The sequence below is a fragment of the Sabethes cyaneus genome, chromosome 3 (genome assembly GCF_943734655.1).
Source record: "Sabethes cyaneus chromosome 3, idSabCyanKW18_F2, whole genome shotgun sequence".
In the NCBI taxonomy this organism is placed as follows: domain Eukaryota; kingdom Metazoa; phylum Arthropoda; class Insecta; order Diptera; family Culicidae; genus Sabethes; species Sabethes cyaneus.
In genome coordinates, this window is record NC_071355.1 from 193622504 (window position 1) to 193643149 (window position 20646).

The 20646-nt window shown below is 40.4% G+C and overlaps 1 protein-coding gene across 4 annotated transcripts in view; it reads right to left on the reverse strand.

The window, feature by feature from the left end:
- The window catches only part of LOC128741785 (uncharacterized), a 62637-nt gene that overhangs the window by 20055 nt on the left and 21936 nt on the right, over positions 1 to 20646 (reverse strand). Inside the window, exon 1 of one of the 4 annotated variants that reach the window (XM_053837827.1) lies at positions 12670 to 13118. The exons of the other annotated variants lie outside the window; for them this stretch is intronic. Within the exon in view, the coding sequence (XP_053693802.1) occupies positions 12670 to 12710 (41 nt within the window). The 5' untranslated portion in view covers positions 12711 to 13118. Of the gene's footprint in view, positions 1 to 12669; positions 13119 to 20646 lie in introns of those variants that run through there. 4 annotated transcript variants of the gene reach the window in all.

A 20646-nucleotide genomic window follows, 5' to 3' on the forward strand; every position in this document is an offset into this window, starting at 1 on the left:
TTCGGTTTTAAGGAGCAAATGCTGGAAACCTCTTCAAGTGCATCTTAAAATTGAATTTGTTACTTGGGTAGCAATCTACGCCTGACCAAAAACGGAGGTTACGAAGATTGAGTTACAAATCAATGCGTCGGCAATCAAATATATGGTAAGAAGAGGCTCCAGAAAAGACAATGTTTGCCTTCCACGGACAGTAAATGTTGACTGCGATGAACTGGAAGTGGTTGATGAGTTCATATATTCGAGATCCTCTGGTTACCGTCTACAATAATACAAGTGAGGAGATTCAACGACACATTCAAGCTGGAAATCGAGCCTATTTTTCCATGCGCAAGACGCTTCTCTCAAGGAACATACGCCATTGCACAAAGCTGACGATGTACAAAAAACCAATCAGACTAGTAGTCCTCTACGGACTTGAAACTGTAACTTTGCTTGCAGACGTGCACTTGCCGTATTTGGACTTAAAGGTGTTGCGGACTATTTTTAGATACCTGACGAAAGTTGGAAGACGACGGTAGAGCGCGCCGGCCACGTCGCAAGCATGCCGGACGACTGATCAGGAAAATGCGTTGTCTTCAAGAACGCTACCAACACCAGGAATAGAAGTGCTCGACCTGCTAGATGACTCGACCAGGTTGAAACCGACTTGCGTGTGTCGAGACGCCCAATCAATTGTCGAAGAGTAACCTCGAACCGAAATGCTTGATACGGCAAGAGCCATCCCGGCTCTTTGCTGCCAGAACATGAACTGAACCTAACAATTTGTAAGAGTTCCAATATAAAATCTTGGTTCGACACCCGCAAACAGGACTGCTGTAGTGGCCAGCCCGTAATCCGGCACTAAATCCAGTGAATAATCTGAGGAAATAGCTGTGCCGTATAGGCAAAAAGTCTGCATAACGCGGATGGTAACGGTCTTTCGACTACAGATCAAAAAGTCAGCTAAAAAGGTTGTTAGTGGAGCCCAACTGAAACAAGTCACCTGGTGATGAATCCGCATGTGCATCGTCTTTAGTAAAAACCCTGTTCTGTACAGAAATATTTGGCGGTGATAACGCCACTTGCACTTGCCGTAGCCATGGTGAAAAGAGTCAAGCAACTACGCTCGATACTTTGTTCCTACTCCAGCTCCACCCCGGAGCGAAGAGTTAGGACACCGCGAGGCACTTCGCCGCGCCGCACGATCAGCAGAAGCTGAACGGGAATATCGAGAGCAAAAAGGTGAGCAATGACGTCAAATATTTCCCCAGATCAAGTTCTCGATGAAGGTCCTTCTGTTATTGACGATCAGCATGAAGGAAATGCCCCGCTGCTCTTTCCTTCGGGGCTTGCAATAAACGGGGACATATACAGTTCGAAATACCTGTCCAAAGCTGTCGCGTTCTTCAAGAAGTATCTCGCGAATGAGAATGAGGTCTTTTGGCCGACCCTGGCCTAGGCCTATTATGCCAAGAGAACACTAAAGAATGTGGACCAGTTGAAGATAAACGTTCTACCGAAGGCCTCCAACCCTTCCAACATTCCCTAGCTACGACCGATCGAAATTTTTTGGGCGAACCTCAAACGAAGGACTTACTCCAATAAATTCGTGGTCCAAACGAATAAGCAGTCGAAAACAGGGTGACATTGCGATTCTCGTTTCGAGTGATTTTGGTTCGTTTCGACCACGTTAAACGAATGGGCGAAACGAACCAAAATCACTCGAAACGAGAATCGCAATGTCACCCCAGTTGAAGGCCTCGAAAGAAACGTAGTGAAACGCTTATAACCCCTCATATAACCACAGAGAATAGATTAACAGGCTCGAAGAAAGTAATCGATTTTTTGTGTGTAAGTTTTTAGTTCTCCAAACGCATAAAGAATATGCATGCACCTTTACCAATATTACTTTGTGCTGGAGTTACATAATAGCGATGGCAGCGACATCAAGTTTTAGTTTGCTACTTACAGCTCGAGGGATGCTTCATCGTAGGATTACTCATCTATCTATATATATAAAAATGAAATGCTGTTCGTGTGTCCGGTATAGACTCGCAAACCACTCGACGGATTTTGATGAAACTTGGCATACACATTGCGTATGATGTGAGGAATGTTGTTAGCATGGTTTGAGGCCCCTCCCCTCATTACAAAGGGGGGCTCCCATACAAATGAAACACAAATTTCTGCATAACTCGGAAACTAATGGAGCAAATGGAACCTAATTTGGCACGTAAAGGTCTTTAGAGGCAGATTTTTTTTCTTTGGTGGATTGAGACCCTTGCTTCCTCTAAGAGGGGGGGGGCTCCCATACAAATAAAACAAAAATTTCCGCATAACTCGACTATTAATCAAGCAAATGGAACCAAATTCGGGATGGAGGGGTTTCTAGAGACAGATTTTTTTTATATGGTGGTTTGAGACCCCTCCCCCACTAGAATGGGGGGGGGCTCCATACAAATGAAACACAAATTTCTGAATAGCTCGGGAACTAATTATGCAAAGGGTAACAAATTTGGCATATGAAGGTTTTTGGTGGCAGAAATTTTTTCTATGGTGGATTGAGACCTCTCCTTCCTCTAAGAGGGGGGGCTCCCATGTAAATGAAACAAAAATTTTCTTATAACTCGACTATTAGTCAAGCAAATGAAACCAAATTTGACATGAGTTACTGACGGCAGAATTTTTTTCTATGGTGGTTTAAGACCCCAGCTCCCTCTAGAAGGCGGGGGGGGCTCCCATACAAATGAAACACAAATTTCGGTATAACTTAGGAAGTAATCAAGCAAATGGAACCAATTTAGCGTATGGGGGTTTCTAGAGACAGAATTTTTTTCTATGGTGGTTTAAGACCCCTTCCCCCTTTAGAAAGGGTGGCTCCATGCAAAAGAAGTACAAATTTCTGCATAACTCGGGAACTAATCAGCCAAATGGAACCAAATTTCGTAACCCAAGGTTTTTGGAGACAGAATTTTTTTCTATGGTGGTGAGACCCATCCTTCCTCTAATAGGGGGGGGGGCTTCCATACAAATAACTCAAAAATTTCCTTATAAATCGACTATTAATCAAGCAAATGGAACCAAATTTGGCGTGTGCGGGTTTCCAGAGACAGGATTTTTTCTATGTTGGTTCAAGACCCCTTTTCCCTCTAGAAGGGGTGGCTCCTATACTAATGAAGTACAAATTTCTGCATAACTCGGGAACAAATTTGGCAACCTAAGGGTTTTGCAGGCAATTTTTTTTCTATGGCGGATTGAAACCCCTCTCCCCTCTGGAAGGGGGGCTCTCATACAAATGAAACTCAAATTTCTGCATAACTCGAGAAATAATCAAGAAAATGGAAACAAATGTGGCCTCCCACATGGCCACATTTTTGAAGGCAAGTTTTTTTTCTTTGGTAGTTTTTGACCCCTTTCCCCTCTGGGGCGATAAAAAATTAGGCGTTACCAATACCACTAAAAACTGCTTATAGTAACATTAGATGATTGAGGGCGAGATGGTCGCAGGCCGCGAGTGTTGCCTTCCATACTAAAATATAGAGTAAATTTGGAACAAAACTGATTTCTCTAAGTCCATGATTTCTGACCAGTTTTCAACTGATTTCAAACGAACTGCACTGATATTTTATTGCGATTTTGCTAACACTATCTTTTTAAGGGTTGGTAAAAAAACCCAAATTGTTACGTGGGATTAAAAATGTGCTGTATGAATTAGGAATATCTTGGTTTGTCAAAAAGAAAGCTCTTGGTTGCAAGATTACAATTAAGCAAATCTTCAGCATTATGCATCTACCCCCTTTTTGGAATGGCGTAGCAAAGCGCGCCGGGTCCTCTAGTTGATTACATAAAAACTCTTTACACACTTTTCGTCAATTACCTGGTGGTCTGTCCTCTAACTATGCTATATAACTATATAACTATGCAGTCTGTAACAGACAGAATTACTCGAATATTTTTAAACCGCCAATAAACGATAGTGTAAAAGACGATATGAAGATGTTGAAGAGCAATGGTCTAAATGCGTTACCTTGGAGTACACCAGATTGAATACAAAAAAACCGAAATTAAGCAGGGTTTAGGTAACAGTTAGCCAATTTTTCCAGTACAGAGACAAAAAAAATTGCCCCTCGCAGCGAGCCAGTTTTTTTGGAATCGAATGCCAAACACTGTTTTCGCTTATAACTCCTCTTATACCGAATGAACACATTTACAAGCAGAGTAAGTTTGCAATGGAGTTTTTTGTTTGAGTGGACTTGCGGAATGACCCGGAATGCGAGAGACCTATGTACTTCAACGACCAGTACAGTGTCAAAAGCTTAGTATTGAGCTTTACTCGAACATATTTGGACAGAGTAGAGAAAGGACCTAGCACTTCAGATTGGTGGTGGCTGGCCGGTGCTTCACGAACCCATGCTAGGTCTTAGTAATAGCCATTTGCGGGATTGGCGCTAAGAGGGACCCCAGCGTTGTTTCCAACCATTTTACTTCGTCGGCATATTAAAATTAATTGCATATTAAAGCATGAGGTCATGTGAAAGTGATGCAAATAAAAATCTAGTTCTCTACTTTCTCAAATGAGGTTAAGGTAAAGTTTTCCAACTACAGTTTTGTTTAAGTTTAAAAAATTTAGTTTTTTCCGGGGAAGGTTAATTTTTCCTACGTCGCTCTTTTTTTGCTTCACAAAATCCAGTCCAAAGATTTCACAGGTTCGAAGCCGCTATAAATACTCAAATAATGAATGGTTGGCAAAACAAAAAAACTCATTTATCACTTCAAAACATATGCGCAAGCAAAGTGCTATTGGAAGGAAATATTGATGGTTTTTCCGCCAGGATATGAACAACACAGAGTAGGCACAAAATAAAAGTAGGTACGCCGAATAAAACCAGTCCGGAATCTTATATAAAATCTGTAATTCAATTACATCATCGATTGACAACTTCATCTGACGGAACTACCATTTAAAAATAATTCAAATGTTTTTGTTCATCGATAGTCAAGGCAAGTGAGTGGTGAGGATACTCAGATCAACATGTCGAAAACATTGTATTTTCTCCCACGCATCGGGTTAATCCAATCAGAGCAGCTGTCATGCGCATTCTTCTCGAGTATCGTCAGCGTACAAAGTGCATCTGCCCGGTCATTGACAGTACGAAGGTCTCACTTACCCTTCTTAGACCCCGCGGTTGCATGAAGCATCGTCTTTTTATCCGCTGATGGTGGAGCTATTCCTATAACTATATTGTGGAGGAAGTCAGCAATTGTCGGCACAAAGATTCCACCACTTTAGGCCCCGGTAGACTATAGGTATGCATGCATGATGCGCATTCGGTGTCGTGCAAAACATTGCGCTCAATAAGGAAGAATAGTGCGCGAAGATTTCTCCGCGCTTTGTTTCGCGTGGAGCTGCTGCCATGCCATGCATCGCACCGGAGTCATCCAGTGACGTGCGGTTCTAATGTGGCCAGCGGATCTGAATACTAATGAGGCGCTTGAGCGAGCGGATTCAAGCTGAGGTATATATTATAACAGCTGGTAGCAGAACCGGTTCTGACATTTGCAATTTACTATCGTTTGTTGTGTGCTGATACATAGCGATAGTGATTCGGACGATTCCGGACATAGTTTTGAGTAAATGCGTAATTTTTGTTTGATCAAGCTGGTTTATTTTGAAAATCTGGTATTTCAGTTCCAGTCTGATATTTTATTGTTTCAAAAATAGTGTTCAAAAGATTGTTATTTTACAATGCACAATTATTTTCGTAAAAATCATCAACTTTAATTTCCGCTTATCATCTAGGTTAACAATATTCAATTCGAATTTTTTTTTATCAATCCAAAGCAACGACTTGCAACATTTGTGATGACGAGTAAACAACCTTGAATTGGAAATCAAACATGTAAATTAAAAACAACAAACAAGCACTTCGTGGCTCACTCAGCGGGAAAATGTTGTTGTATGCAGATTGGGCTTCCATTTTCTATCAGTCTTTCGCACAATTTAATGTTTAACGAAGCCTTCAAAAAGGTTAATCACCGATATTCTTGAAAAGTTATTTATACTCTGCAGTTTTCACAGACACACATTCCGTCATTTGTATGTATAGGATTTCCCCGTGAAAAATCAACCCCCCACCCGTGTGTGCTTCTGCAGCTATTTTCATCACACTTGTTTTCTGCGTAGAAATGGATTACGCGAATGACTTTATGGCCTGACCCATAGTGTGGCATCACTATGGCTGACTGTTCGATGACCTAAATTCACAAGTACTGTGACGGACCCGATCGTTGGCTGTGTATTTAGTTGTCGTGGGAAAGTGACATCCCCGCTAGCTGATAAACACCTACCGAACGAAGTGGTCCATTTGTTGATTAGTGTTTACAAACACAACAGTGCTGCGCCGCCGCGGCTTAGCCGGCTCAGACCGATAGTGGAATAATCTAGTTTATTTGTTGGCCAGTAGCTAAAATTAGACCGTACGGCGTACGTGACTGTAATCAAGAGACACTTACGACTTGATAGTTTTTAGTTAATAGTCGTTTTCTGATAACAGCAACTATTGTTACGCATCGAGGCACGTTTGCATCAATAAAGTAAATGGAACATGTGGTTTTACCGGTGTAATAGAAAAATTAAGCCGAAAGCGGGTACAATTCGACCTAAAAATAAAAAATAAGAAAACTTATCCAATTTAATTCTACTATGTGTATTTTATTCAATGACAGATACGTATTTCGCCTACGACTTGCAGGCTTCCTCAGTGTCTGTTTTCGAACTGACACTGAGGAAGCCTGCAAGTCGTAGACGAAATACGTATCTGTCATTGAATAAAATACACATAGTAGAATTAAATTGGATAAGTTTTCTTATTTTTTATTTTTAGGTTTCGTATTCTACTAAGACGCTCCAAAAAAAAAAACTTCAGACAATTCGACAATGTCTAACAATTTGAAAATGTTCAGCAGTTTGTTACGCAAATTTATAATTTACTGAATTGTAATAAATGCCCTAAAACATTAAATATTCTAAATGTCTGTACTACTCTGTATATCATTTGCAGAGCCGTAGCGTGGCATTGTGGCGCCCTTGGCGGAAACAAAATTTGGCGCCCCCTCATTTATTAAGTCGGTGCTCGTTCGAAGTTGATCACTTTTTCGTATTCACCCCTTATCCAATAATTAGATGTACTTAACGTATGTATTGGAAAAATGAACTGATTTCGAATGGCGATGAAAAAAATACAAAATATAATCCAACGAAACAAATTTGTTTTAAATCCTACGTTTATCAAGCCTTCTACAAAAATGCTTTGACGCCCTGCCAGGTGGCGTTACAGTACAGCTGGTTCACCGGAAGCTTCGCTATGACCAATCAAAGGACAGACGTCGGCACATTATTCAACTCTTTCGTGGCCTTGGCGATTAGGTCCTTCTCCGTTTTGGCAACAAACTTATTGAAGTAAATGTTCCGTTTGAGATTCACCCTAAAATTCACTATTGATCGCAGTTGGAGGACATTGGGAGAGTTGGTGATCATCGGTACAACCTTTATCTTCAGCCGGTTCATCTCTTCTAATGATCTCTTGGCTTGATGGGCTAAGGCCAGTTCCGACCAAAAGAGCACATTCTTTGCGCGATATTTTTTATTGAAGGCGGAAATTTACTGTAGGTACTTCATATAGTATCTTCGTATCTTCTCGTTCACCGTAAACCCTGAGCGAAATAACGGCGGGAACATTCTCTTCTCTCTGATCGTCAGCCACAGAAGAATCTTCTTAGGAAACTTGGAAACGTCATCACTTATTTTTTGGTGAAGGACGTGAAGCACTCGGTCCTTTGCCAGTCTTTGCGGCCAGCGTCAAACAGTTTTTGTCACCTATTAGGACCGCGACATCGGGCTTCGCCGGAAAGATGTTATTCACCAGCACCTTCAGTCGTTCTCTGGGCGATTGCCTGTTAATCAGACACGGCCAGCCTCGACTGACGCTTCCTCATAAAAATGACCATTTTGGCCAAGTACTTCTTCACCGTTTAGCCGGTTTCTCTGACCTCCCAACCCAAGGCGCGGAACGATGAGACCATCTTGCTCTCGGTCTTCATTTTTAGCTTCCGCGCAGCACGGTCGGGCGATCGGAACCAGGCTTCCTTATAGCACTTTCGCCTTTCTCGCGGGAGAAGATGTTGCGAATGTTGATTGCTCTATTCGGCGGATACGAAGTGCTTCATCATGCCCAATTTCTTCGCTGGAAGTACGAACAAAGCATCGAGCGTAGTTGTTTGATGGTTTTCACCATGGCTGCTGTATGCAAATCAACTGATAAAGTGGCATGAAAAATCGTTAAAATCAGTATAGTTTTTAATGCGTTATTGATAATGCTTAACTGATATATAGGCCCTTTTTGGCGCCCCTAAGAGCTTGCGCCCTTGGCAGGGGCCAGTCTGGCCAACCGTACGCTACGGCGCTGATCATTTGTGTCAGTTTCTTGGAGTTTGTAGTTTCACTAAGAGTTTCATCAGGCCAAAATTACACATCTTCTAATGATTGACAATGATTTCGCATTTTGCCAATTTTCGCATGACTTGTATCACTAGCCAACTTTAAGTAACTGGCTTGAAACAGGTATGCAGTTGACGAAGTTAGCTTACTTAAGGAGCTTGCTTACAACTACGGTCAAACCGAAAAAATAAATAACTATTCTGTGTTATAATTTACAACACTGATTCGCATTCGTCAATTTCCTCGAAATTGTTGATAGCACCATTCGTTGTGACAGATTGATTTGAAGTATAATTGTCTTACAACTAACATGTGGACAGCCAGTTAAAATATCAATTAGCTAACGTCCTCTGAATCTTACTAGTTCTTCTCGACACTCTACTTAACAGCTATTTGCATACTTGATAGAAATATAATTGAAACTATGTAAAGAATATCAATCAACTAACTGACCCAAAACAGCAAATGAAACACTCAAAAACTATTGTTGGGTAATACAGTCCACTCATTTTCCTCGCTTTGAGAATTGCTACGTCACGTCACATGCACAAATATCCCTTCAGCTCTGTTTCCAAGAGAACAGTTCCAAACAAACTTTTGCAATACTTAAACTTAAACTAACTTAAACTAATTTACTCGACTTCACTTCCTCTTGCATCGCGCAACTCGAGAAAAAAGCACAAGTGGACGCAGTATACACGGATTTGAAGGCTGCGTTCGACCGGATTGACCACCGCATCCTCTTGCGAAAACTGCAGCGTCTAGAAGCCTCGCAACGACTATTGTGTTGGCTTGGCTCATATTTACGTGATAGAGTCTTGCAAGTCAAATTGAAATCTACCGTTTCAGCTGTGTTTACTAACAAATCCGGTGTTCCCCAAGGAAGCAATATGGAACCTTTACTCTTCATCCTATTCTTCAACGACGTCGCGTTACTATTTGAAGCCGGTTGCATACTTGTTTACGCCGATAACCTCAAACTGTATCTTAATGTGCGCTCTGTCGACGATTCTCACCGGCTGCAGGATCTACTAGATGCCTTTGTGAACTGGTGCAAATTAAACTACTAGATTGTGAGTATAGCCAAATGTGAGGTAATCACGTTCCATCGCATTCACAGCCCGATTGTGTTTGACTACAACATTGATGGATGTATCCTCCGGAGGGTTGATCAGGTTAATGACGCTAAGAATCGAACGCATCCATAGAAGGTTCACTGGTATGGCTCTTAGGGATTTGCCTTGGCTAGATCCTGACAATCTTCCACCGTATCCTGCACGTTGTCGTTTACTGGGCCTGAACACTCTGGAACGGCGCCGCAAAGTTCAGCAGGCAACGCTAGTGGCAAAAATTCGATTCGGCAACGACATCGATTCACCGACGTTACTTGCAAAAGTCAATTTGCGTACTTCGTAAAGACCTTTACGCACTACATTGTTGCTGCATGCCATTTTTCATCGTACCCCATTTGGATTCCACGAGCCGACGACTGCATGTGTCCGGACTTTCACTCGGGTTGAAGAACTCTTCGAGTTTGAAGAGCCAAGTGGAAAATTCACGCAGCGACTATGGAGGACACATTTAATATAATTTTTATTTTTGGATCTATAAATTCATTAAGACTTTGTCAGATGGATATATTAAATAAATAGTAATAAGGCTATTACAAATATTTTAAAAAGTGTTGGTCCCTCCGGTGTTAGGCCGCTGAAGAGGGGGGCGAAAAAAAACAAAGAGATTTTTATTACAGTAAAAAAATGGATTTTAGTCATTTTTACTTAAAGTTTAAACGTGAAAACCAAATCTATTCTTGCTTTTAATATGTAGGGTATGTTGCTGCTTCGTCGTAACTGCATATTCACGTCCTATCCAACATAAATTATTAAAAATATCAGCGATGTTTAAGATACACAATGCAAAATTAGTCATTCCCTAATATTTTAGTTTGTTGCTTCTCATACGCGATCAATCAAAGTGAGCTGCGATCTATTTAAATGCTATTTTTTATTAAAGAATTCCTGGCAGCCAAATTTCCAACGTTTTTTCGTGCGACGAAGAAGAAAATGTCGACTTATCGTTTCAATTTCCGTCATTCATCAAATGAAAATAACTCTCGCAACGCATTGTTGTTATTCTGCAGCCGAGAAAACTTGCATAACCTACAAAAATTTTGCAGAATAACATTTAAAACATTATTGTGATTTTTAGTTCGAACGATGAAAAATTTTGATGGACGGATTTTAAAACGGTACGACGAATTTAAGATATAAAGTCAGTTGCGTAATTTCAATCAATTTCTTTATTAATCGCTTTTTAGTGAATTCAAAGGGCACGGATCGGAAGGTAAGTGTATGTGAGTCAAATCAGCAGCAAAGCTTTTGGAGTATTCATTAAATCTACCTAAGAAATGATGAAAATTAAAGTGGCTTTCCTTACTACGACGGGAATTAGAAATAAACCCTACGTGATTATTTTCCATGCAAAAATCTATGAAAAAAAGACAAAAACGAAAAAAAAAATTTATGCCGATTTTCGGAAATTTCACTGTATGAATTCCCATTTCTATTTCGTGCTAGAAGCGTTAACTCAACTCGTTTTTCGAGTTTTTCAGGCTATAGCGCCCATAGACAATTGATTTTATAAAAAAAATTAACTCATATCCCACAAATTATTTTTTTGCCCCTCGATTTTTCAAGCCAATTTCGAAGGGGGGGAGTGACTAAAACTTTAGAAATAATTTGCAATGGTCTAATAATAATAATAACTGTCGTTCCTGCCTGTGGAACAAGGTAATCGCAAATAAAATGTATGGGAAAATTTGACCTTGAAACTGAAACTTTTCGATATTTGAATGATTTTCGATTGAAAATGAAAATTGTAATAAAAACCACATGATTGCTGCATCTATTATGAATCGATTGGTATTCAAACCATCAAAATAAATCCATAATAGGCAGAGCTTTAAAACCTTTAATTGTGACGCTTGCAATTTTTTGATTTTAGGAATGACACCCTATTCCAAACCTTGCCGTGAAACATAGTCCGTCGTCAAAAAATACACAAAAATGAAAGCATTTTTTCTCAACTATCCAGTAAAAATATTATCTGGAATTTCTTAATGCCATAATATCATGGAAAAAATGCATTTTTATTTTCAAATTTTCTCATGTATTTGGAAAAGACGCACAAGTTAAATGCCTACTACACACTTTTGCGAACATTTGTCGACCAACATTTGAAAGGGGCGGATAAGCCAACTGTCAAACAGAACGAGTGAGAGTTATTTTTTGCTGGAGCAGCATAGGAAAATGAACTCTCACTCGTTCTGTTTGACAGTTGGCTTATACGCCCCTTTCAAATGTTAGTCGACATTTATTCTTCCAAATGCAAAAGTCGCAATAACCAGAACGCATGAGAACCATCTCCTGCAGTCTAGAATAAAGGTTTTGTTTGTATTTTTTGCCTGCCGTCGAAGAAGGGGCCGTTGTTTACATGCTTGCTAGAGTATTTTCGTGCGCTTTAGCCAAACTCCGCGTTTTTTGTTCGTGATTCGCTTCTCATCTACCATGCACAGGGAGGGAACTCCTATATGAACCGAAGGAGGAGGCACGGTAGGTTCGGAGATGTGGGGAACATTGTAGGATATATACAATACGACGGTGATCACGCAGCGAGCAGCTGAGCAGTAAACGAGTGAGCAATATGTAAAAAAAATAATAAAAAGGCGATGAACAGGTTTTGCTTTTTTTTTCGTTTGGGGTGTATCGCTCACTTGGTTTCGTTTTTATGGGAAGAAAACCGAAATTGTTGAATCAATGTCTGGCCTGTTCACCTAATAGACATTTTCAAGAGTTTTCGGTCACTAAACTCAGGACAGTAGCAGTGGCGTTGCCAAAATTTTAAACAACTTGACTCTTCCTACCCTAGAATGACCATTTTTATTGCAAAATATTGCGGACACTTCAAAACGTCTGGTGTAGGCGTTTGTTACAAATAGCGCTCTAATTGGCAGACCACGCGTTTCGATTGAGTTTGTTTATAATTCTGAAGTGAAGAAACTAACTCTCCTTGACAGTGTTGTCTGAAGGTCATTAGGATTCTTAGTTCGCACAGCCAGAATAGGTATGGTTATGAGATGCGTTTTATTCTATGATGAATCAGGTTAACGAAATCTCTACGAAAGTGGTATTTACCCAATTTCTGATAACAGCAAGTTATCCACTTGAACAGCCATCTTAATTGCTTTTCGAAAATTTTAGTCCTTCACAACTGATTGATCTCAATGCACAACAAATCACTTTATAACTTTGCCTTGCAATTTAGGTTACAGTAAAGTTTCACTTTTTATCAGTCATCAATCGGTTCCACCTGAATGCGGCTGTGCCACTGTCACTTTGTTCACTTAAACTTTACACTTTAGTTTTTTTTCACTTTGCACTCACTCCTCCGGCTAATTGTAGGAAAAAATATTCAACACATTGTAGTTTTAACTTCACTCCTTATACCTCCCATAGACTGCTTTTCACTATTTGGAGCTACACTTAGTAAGTCGAAGTAGCCAACGAAAGCCTAGCAGGCGTGTGAGCGGTTAGATCCGTCCGAACAACTTTACTCGTTGCGTCCACTGAACGAAATGTGCCCTGGCGAGTTCCGACAGAATGATTTTCTTACAATGCTTACTTCTTTTTTTTCTCCATTCGATTGACTTCTGCGTCTGCTTTAATCGCGGCTCTTACACTGCCTGATGGCGACCCATACTAGCCAACACGAGACGAAAAATACACTTTACACGGTCTATGCGAGTAAGCAAAACATTCTGCGAGAAAGGAGACTTCGAAGAGCAGAGCGTACGGTTACTACCCGCACGATTATAGTACAAACATCACATTACGTGCTCGCAATTGCGCGATTCATAAACAGAGAGCGGCTACCAAATATGCCGACGCTGGGGTTGGTAACCTCTGGTTACCAAAATGGTAGGTTTTTCTTTGTTGTTCAGTGTTGCTGTAATTTAGAAGTTTTGGGAGTGCCAGTTTACTTTAAACTTCATTTAGTTACTGCGAAGTTGACAGAAAGTAGCCCCAGCAACGCTATCAACCAACAACACCGCCTATTTTAACTGCCAGCATCACATCTGCCAGCATTTTTTCCCATCAGAGCATAAAGTTTTCAGTTGCTGTAGGATTGCTGCTCACGCGAGAGGGCCAACAAAGAAAATCCTATGCTATCGGAGTGAAGAGCATAGGCAGAGAAAACAAAGTGAGCCGCGGGCGTTGTTGGTATGAGAAAAGCACGAATTTTCCACACCTATACCGAAGCACAGGGCTACCGCGCCGCGGTTGTGGTTCGCTACGATACCTACAGAAAAAGGAGGCCAATCACGCGGCCAACGAATGATCGGTGCGTGAACACTGAACACCGTCGTCGTCGTCCGTCGCCGCTTGTTCATATGGTGGTTCTGTTGTTATTGTTGGTATTGGGCCGAACCTGCCCCGGCTGGTGCTGCCGCTGCCGCTGCTGCTGCAGGTGTGAGTAACTCGTTTTGTTTTATTTTTTTCCAGAACTTGGTTCATCTTTGTTTTCTCGTGTTTTCAAGGAAGATAAAAGGTTTTGTTTCGGTCGTAGGCTTCCGTAGCCTAGGGGTGGTGTTCGGTAATCATACTTGGTACAAGATAAAGTAAATTGGAAAGACGTAACTGCATGCTGCTGCGGTTATCCGGCATTAATTCACAATTTCAGTTATTATCTAACCTCTTGAAAAGAGTTTTCATGCTTTATCCGGGATAGCAGCTCTTTTTTTCGAGTTTATTTGGAAATTCTTTTCCTGATTAAATAAATGTTCCCACTACTAACTGTCTTCCGAGAATATTGAAAGCCACACACTTTAACTGATAGTTGGATTTTTCCATTTGAACTGCTGATTCTATTTATGCATTTATGCAACTGGGTATCTCGTTTTGTGGAAGTATCTTTCTTTTACATTGATATCAATTAGAAATAGCTTGCGAATAGTGAATTACTCATTTCATATGAACTGGCACATGTATCGTGCCAGTATGTCGGACATTGCTTATCTAATTGTTTAAATACTCTACTTGACAAAAAGTATTTTTCCATACAAGAATATCTTGTTTGCGACCTAGGTTGATTTGTAACCAACAGAGCTAGATAAATCTAATAGCATTTTTGCGAAAAGATCAGATCATTGAGACTTTGATTCTGGTAAACTGCTAAATTCAGTATCATATTTGCTGCAGTGCAATACAGTAAAATCTAGTTTAGTTGTCCACTTATGAAATCCTATTTAAATCCCGATTCGAAAAGCAAATAAGCAAAATTCGTAAGCAAATGTCACTATCATTTAGTTAACAAACCTGCAAAAGCAGTTTTTAAGGTTAATGAAAACGCACATTTATAAAATGGTAGGCAAAAAATGTGACAAAAACACATTATTGATCAGCGAAAAGAAAAGCGATTCTGTATGACTTCCTTGAGGCACACTTAAGCAATGCATGAGCAGGACTATCTTCATAAAACGTGAAAACGATATTTAGAATGTTAAGTCCTCATACACATACGTACATGTTGGCCGAAAATGTTGGTGAATTCATGTTCGCCCAACACGCTCGCCGCTGTGTGAGTGCCACGAACCAAACTGACAGAAGAAAATATTCGGCTCGCCTCGCCGCTCGACCGGAATGACCCTCCAACATTTTGTTCATTTCCAACCCAACATATGCGTACGTGTATGGGAGCCTTTAAGAATCTACTCTTGCCAACACGAGGATGTGTCCTAGCCAGAAAGTTGCAGACGTGGAATTCCGAAAACCATTACATCCAGGTGAACTTCAAAGTTTTCCATGTGTGAGCTTGTGAACCATCACGGAATGAAGATTTACACAAGGTTGTGAGGCAATTGCTTGCTCTGGAAACCTTGGGAGTTACAGCTCCAAAGAAGATTCTAGCTTAGGGATATGCCAGACAACTTATTGTTTGGATAGATTCGGATGATATAGGACACTCTTGCTGCGTATCACGGAGTAACGCTATTTTCAATCCTCTTAAAAGGATCTTGATCTGTTTATGGTACTGATTCATTACCATTAAGGTCAGATTAGCTTAGGAGAAATCGTGCGGGAGATATTCTTGCAAATCTCACCGTTGGCACCGTAGCTGTCTACGTTTAGCAGGTTATGGGCCCTATTCTGTAAGTCACGTCGAGTGGCACTCAACGTTGCGAAGCCCACACTCGTGTGGTCTAATTTTCTCACACACGCGTGCTCATTTTAACGAACACGCCGACATAAGCATCCCTTTAAAACTCCCGTTCTTATTTCTTCATGCACTGCAACGAATTTTTGCGACTGTGTGTTCAGCTAACAGCTACAGTCATCGCTCGTCGTTCGTCGTTGCAGCCCGATCTGCTGATACCGATTACTCACTATGGCTCGTACTCCCGCCCGTGAGTAGGATCGAGGGCGAAGATTATAGTAATGAATTGAGAGACTGGCCATGGCAACTCAGTAGCTCGCGAGAATTTGTCATCATTAAACCAGCGACACACGTTTCACGTAATCAGTGAGTGTCGTTAGCTTAATGATGCGAGTTTTTGAGTGACATGGCCAGTCTCTCAATTCAGTACTCTAGCGAAGATGAAGAAGAAGAAGAAAAAGTAATGCAAAATTTGTATCCCAGTGTGCCACCAGCCTCTCGGGCAGCTGATTCACCGCGAGTTTTTTGACTGGGGAATAAGCTATGCAGGCAGCAGGCTTCATTTTGCTCATCTTATGCATACAAAGGCAGAGCAATCTGCTTCTCACAACGATCAAGTGCTTTCGTTTTCTATATCACTCTAGTTGAGTTCGGTGAAAATAAAGACTATGATGCTTTCAGCGGCTTACTATCCTTCAGTCATTGACTACGCATTAAACATCTATTCTCACTGCGTCGGCCTCTGTAACTATATCCAGCTTTTGTTTTCTGTTCAACCGTTTTCTCTCCCTCCGAGCGATGCTTAAATACTGCTTTCCTTTACGACCACTCATTTTGCGCAGAAGGAGCACAACAACAAGCAGAGCTAATATTTTCTTCGTACACTGGAGACACGAGACTAAGGTTTGTCCGCTACAAAATCTGGACACCTCAATTTTGCAATAAAACAAATTTGCTAGAAGTTTAATCCATGAAACAATTTTATATCATTTATTATGTGTGTATCGTTAATAATTATCAAACAAATTAACATTACTTATCTGGTCTGCATGAAAAAATGGCCAAAGTTCGCAGTGTTTACCCTTGCCATGAGGGTCAGTACAGACTTGTTGGCAACCAATTTAGCTATGTTTGTCCAAGATTTTCGAAATTTATCTATAGTTCTTGCTTGTTGTTTGTGCTGGGACAGCTCTCTCTTCACCAAAGCCCAATACCGCTCGATGGGGCGTAACTCTGGACAGTTAGGTGGATTCGCCTCCTTCGGTACAATATGTACTCCATTAGCATTATACCATTCCAAAACATCTTTGGCGTAGTGACAGGATGCCAAATCAGGCCGAAACAGCGAGGGTACATCATGGCTGTGTAGGAACGGTAACAATCGTTTCTCCAAGCATTCTTCACGGTATATTTCCTTGTTAACCGTTCCCGTAGTGATGTAACTTTTGCTTGCTCGACTACAGCTGCATATGGCCTGTCATACTAAATATTTTTTGGGGAATATGGCTTTCTTCTTTGTCCTAAAATGCTCTGCAACGTCATTCCGTTTCATGGCAGTGCAAAAAGACATACCAGGAAGCTGTATAAAGTCTTCTAGGACACACGTTTAAATATTCGCGTTAAAGCTTACGAGCGCGTGTTTTGACCGTCGTATTTTTATTTTACGAGCAATGGTACGTAGAGAAAGATCTGGTCTCCTCCGTAATATTTGTTTTACCTTCGTATCCTTGTGGTGGTTCCTCAGATCCTCTTTTGTTCCACTTCCCTTCTTCTTAGCTGTTGTCAAGCGAGTATCGAATGATAGTAAAACACTGTGAACAGTGCTTGGAGGAAATCCAAGCTTTTTGACAAGTTTTCCGGATTTTCATTGCGACCGCATACAATTGCTTTTCGCTCCTGCTCTTGTTTCGACGCCATTTTACGCTGAGCGCTTGTAATATAAACAAGTGTTATACTTTCAGAAAGAACAGACATACGTCTACCACTCTGCAAAATATTTCACTCATTGTTAATGTATTTCCGAAGCTGTGTGTGTTTGGGGGTGTCCAAATTTTGTCGCGAACAAGCCTTATTCGTATTTTGGGATACAAAGAGAATATGCGATAGGTAATTATATGGACTGGAACGATTTGCTCCCTGACCTTGACAGCATGCATTCGGTACCGCTCCGGCAGAAAAAGAAAGATGAAATCAAACTGATGCTCACTCGCCGGCAAAATAAAGCAGCAAAGTATTGCAAAAGCAAAACAAAACTCGCCGCGTCGTAGGTAGAAGGTAACGTCCGACTGAAAGAGCGCAAATCGATTCTTCTGCGCTTTGCCAGTAAAACGCCGAGAATTAAGATTTTTTGCAGAGCACGGCAGAAGCCTGGCAGGACGACGATGTGAGCATGTGCGTGCGCGAATGTGTAGGTAGCAGAATGTTTGCACCGGGTACCGGTAACTGTTTCTTTTACGCCTGCGTGTGCAGCGTAAGCGTTGAATGCTATGTTTCTCATACTCCTTCGCGTATGAGCAGGCAACGCTGACTTCGCGTTCGATTCGCAACATTGGTGTCCCATTGCTCGACTGGTCTGCTTTTGATATTACATAAGTCACATGCGACATAACTTTGTCGCGTGACTCGATTGAGTCGACCACTAAAAAGCTAGTAACTCAACTGTCAGCAAATGACGCGTGAGTTTGTTTTGTTTTGGTTGGGCATCCCGATCAGATGATTCTATCAAAAATATTACGGAATTGTAGCTTAAGTTGATATTTCTATCAAACTTTGTAATAAATGTGATAGAAAAAATTACGACGCACAAAATGTTCTACCAAGATTCTATCTCGTTCCGTTACTTATAACACGCTTTATTATAATTTGGTTATACAGCAGGACAGAATACTGATTTTTGTAACTCACCTTGATATAAACTAGATAAAATTACATCATAATTTGCTGTGATATGCTTACAATTTTTTACAATTTTTGTTATTTTAACTACTAACGAGATCAAGTTTATAACAAAACACAAAGGAGATTTTGTTATAAAATACTTGTTATTTAGAACTCATCCTATTATAAATTTGATATTTTCATTTGATCAGCATCGAACCACTAAGCAGCCCGTTCTCCCCGCTCATAACACTCGACAGTGACTGAGTCGAGTAGAGTTGGTCGACGTGACCTACCAAATGGGGTCGTATGTCCTTTGAAGAATGCGATTCGAGTAGCAGCGCCCAGTTAACCCTTTGTCTGTACACTGGGGTAAATTTGACCCCAGGCCACTTTGAGAAGCTATAACTTTTTTGTTTTTCAATGAATTAATCTACTTCTTTCGTGACTAGGTGTGTCTGCCGGAGATCTTTTATTATAGAAGTTATTTGATCAAAAAATTTCGAAAACTTACGTTTTGCGACAAGTTTATTAAAAAACTTACGTTGTCTGTACATTGGGGTCAATTTGACCCCAAAATTCAAACTGCTATATCTCAGCGAAAAATAGAGGGATTTCCGAATTTTTAGATGTTTCAGAAAGGCAATCCTATGGACTAAATGATAAAATTATGATTGTTGACTTAGCAGGGGGGACCTTTTACAAGGAGGGGTTCTAGTAAAGAAAAGTCGGAAAAATCGGATTTTTTCAGATTTGTGTCGTTTATATCACGAAATCCTTACCACCTAGAGCAATGGTTCCTTCTACAAAAATATGCGCGTACACGAGATCTTCAAAGTTGTTTGCAGCATTTTACAGAATTTGCTCGCTAGGTGGCGTTTATGCGCGAAAAATCAACTTTTTTTGTCATAACTTTATGAATTCTACTCGTGTAAGTCGTTCTTGCTCTCAGAAAATTTGAACAGATAGACAAGATTTGCAGTAAACATGATCTTATGACAAATAAAACCTATAGTGTGGTTCAGAATTTGACCGCTAGGTGGCATTGGTGCTTCATTTGTTTTTATTTTTTACAGCAATTTAGAATACTGACTAGATATAATTGTTTTTGTCTACGGCATAATTGTTCAAATAGTCGAGACCACTCTATTCTGAAAATTTTGGTACAAAATTCAGTCGTCAGGTGACGCTAGTGGTGTATTCATTTTTTTCCGGTACTATACTCAATTGTTGTGGATCGTTTTAACATAAATTTTGCCTGAATTGGTACATTACTTAGCTATATAGTATTGCGAATAATTGTTACGAGTTTTATTTTGCGATATAATGTCGAAGGCGACGCCCTCTTGTCGAAACAATATGTTCATACACAATGAATAAATCAGAACAAAAAGTACACTAGCGCCACCTAGTGATTAAATACTGTGCTAAATGGTCTATTATAGAATGACCAGACCAATCTTGCCGAAGACAAGAAACTTGCATGTCATCTATCTTGTTTAACCTCGAACAATATTAATGAAATGGTTCACGTACACCATCTGGTGGGTGAATTCTGAGCCGTTCACCAAGTTTTTATCTACCACCGGACTATGTTTACTTCGTATCTTGTCTAAATAATCAACTTTAGCGTGAACAAGAACGATTTACACGAGTAGAACCCAAAAAATTTACGACCAAAAAATATCGATTTTTCCGGACAAACGCCACCTATCGAGCAAATCCTGTAAAATGTCACAAGTAACTTTGAAGATCTCGTGTTCGTGCATATTTTTGTAGAAGAAAGCATTGTTCTAGATGGTAAGGGTTTGGTGATATAAACGTCACAAATCTGAAAAAATCCGATTTTTCCGACCTTTCTTTACTTAAACCCCTCCTTGTAAAAGGTCCCCCCAGCCAAGTCAACATTCATAATTTTATCATTTAGTCCATTGGATTACCTTTCTGAAACATCTAAAAATTCGGAAATCCCTCTATTTTTCGCTGAGATATAGCAGTTTGAATTTTGGGGTCAAATTGACCCCAATGTACAGACAACGTAAGTATTTTTTTGTACAGACAGAAGGTTAATAAAGAACTTG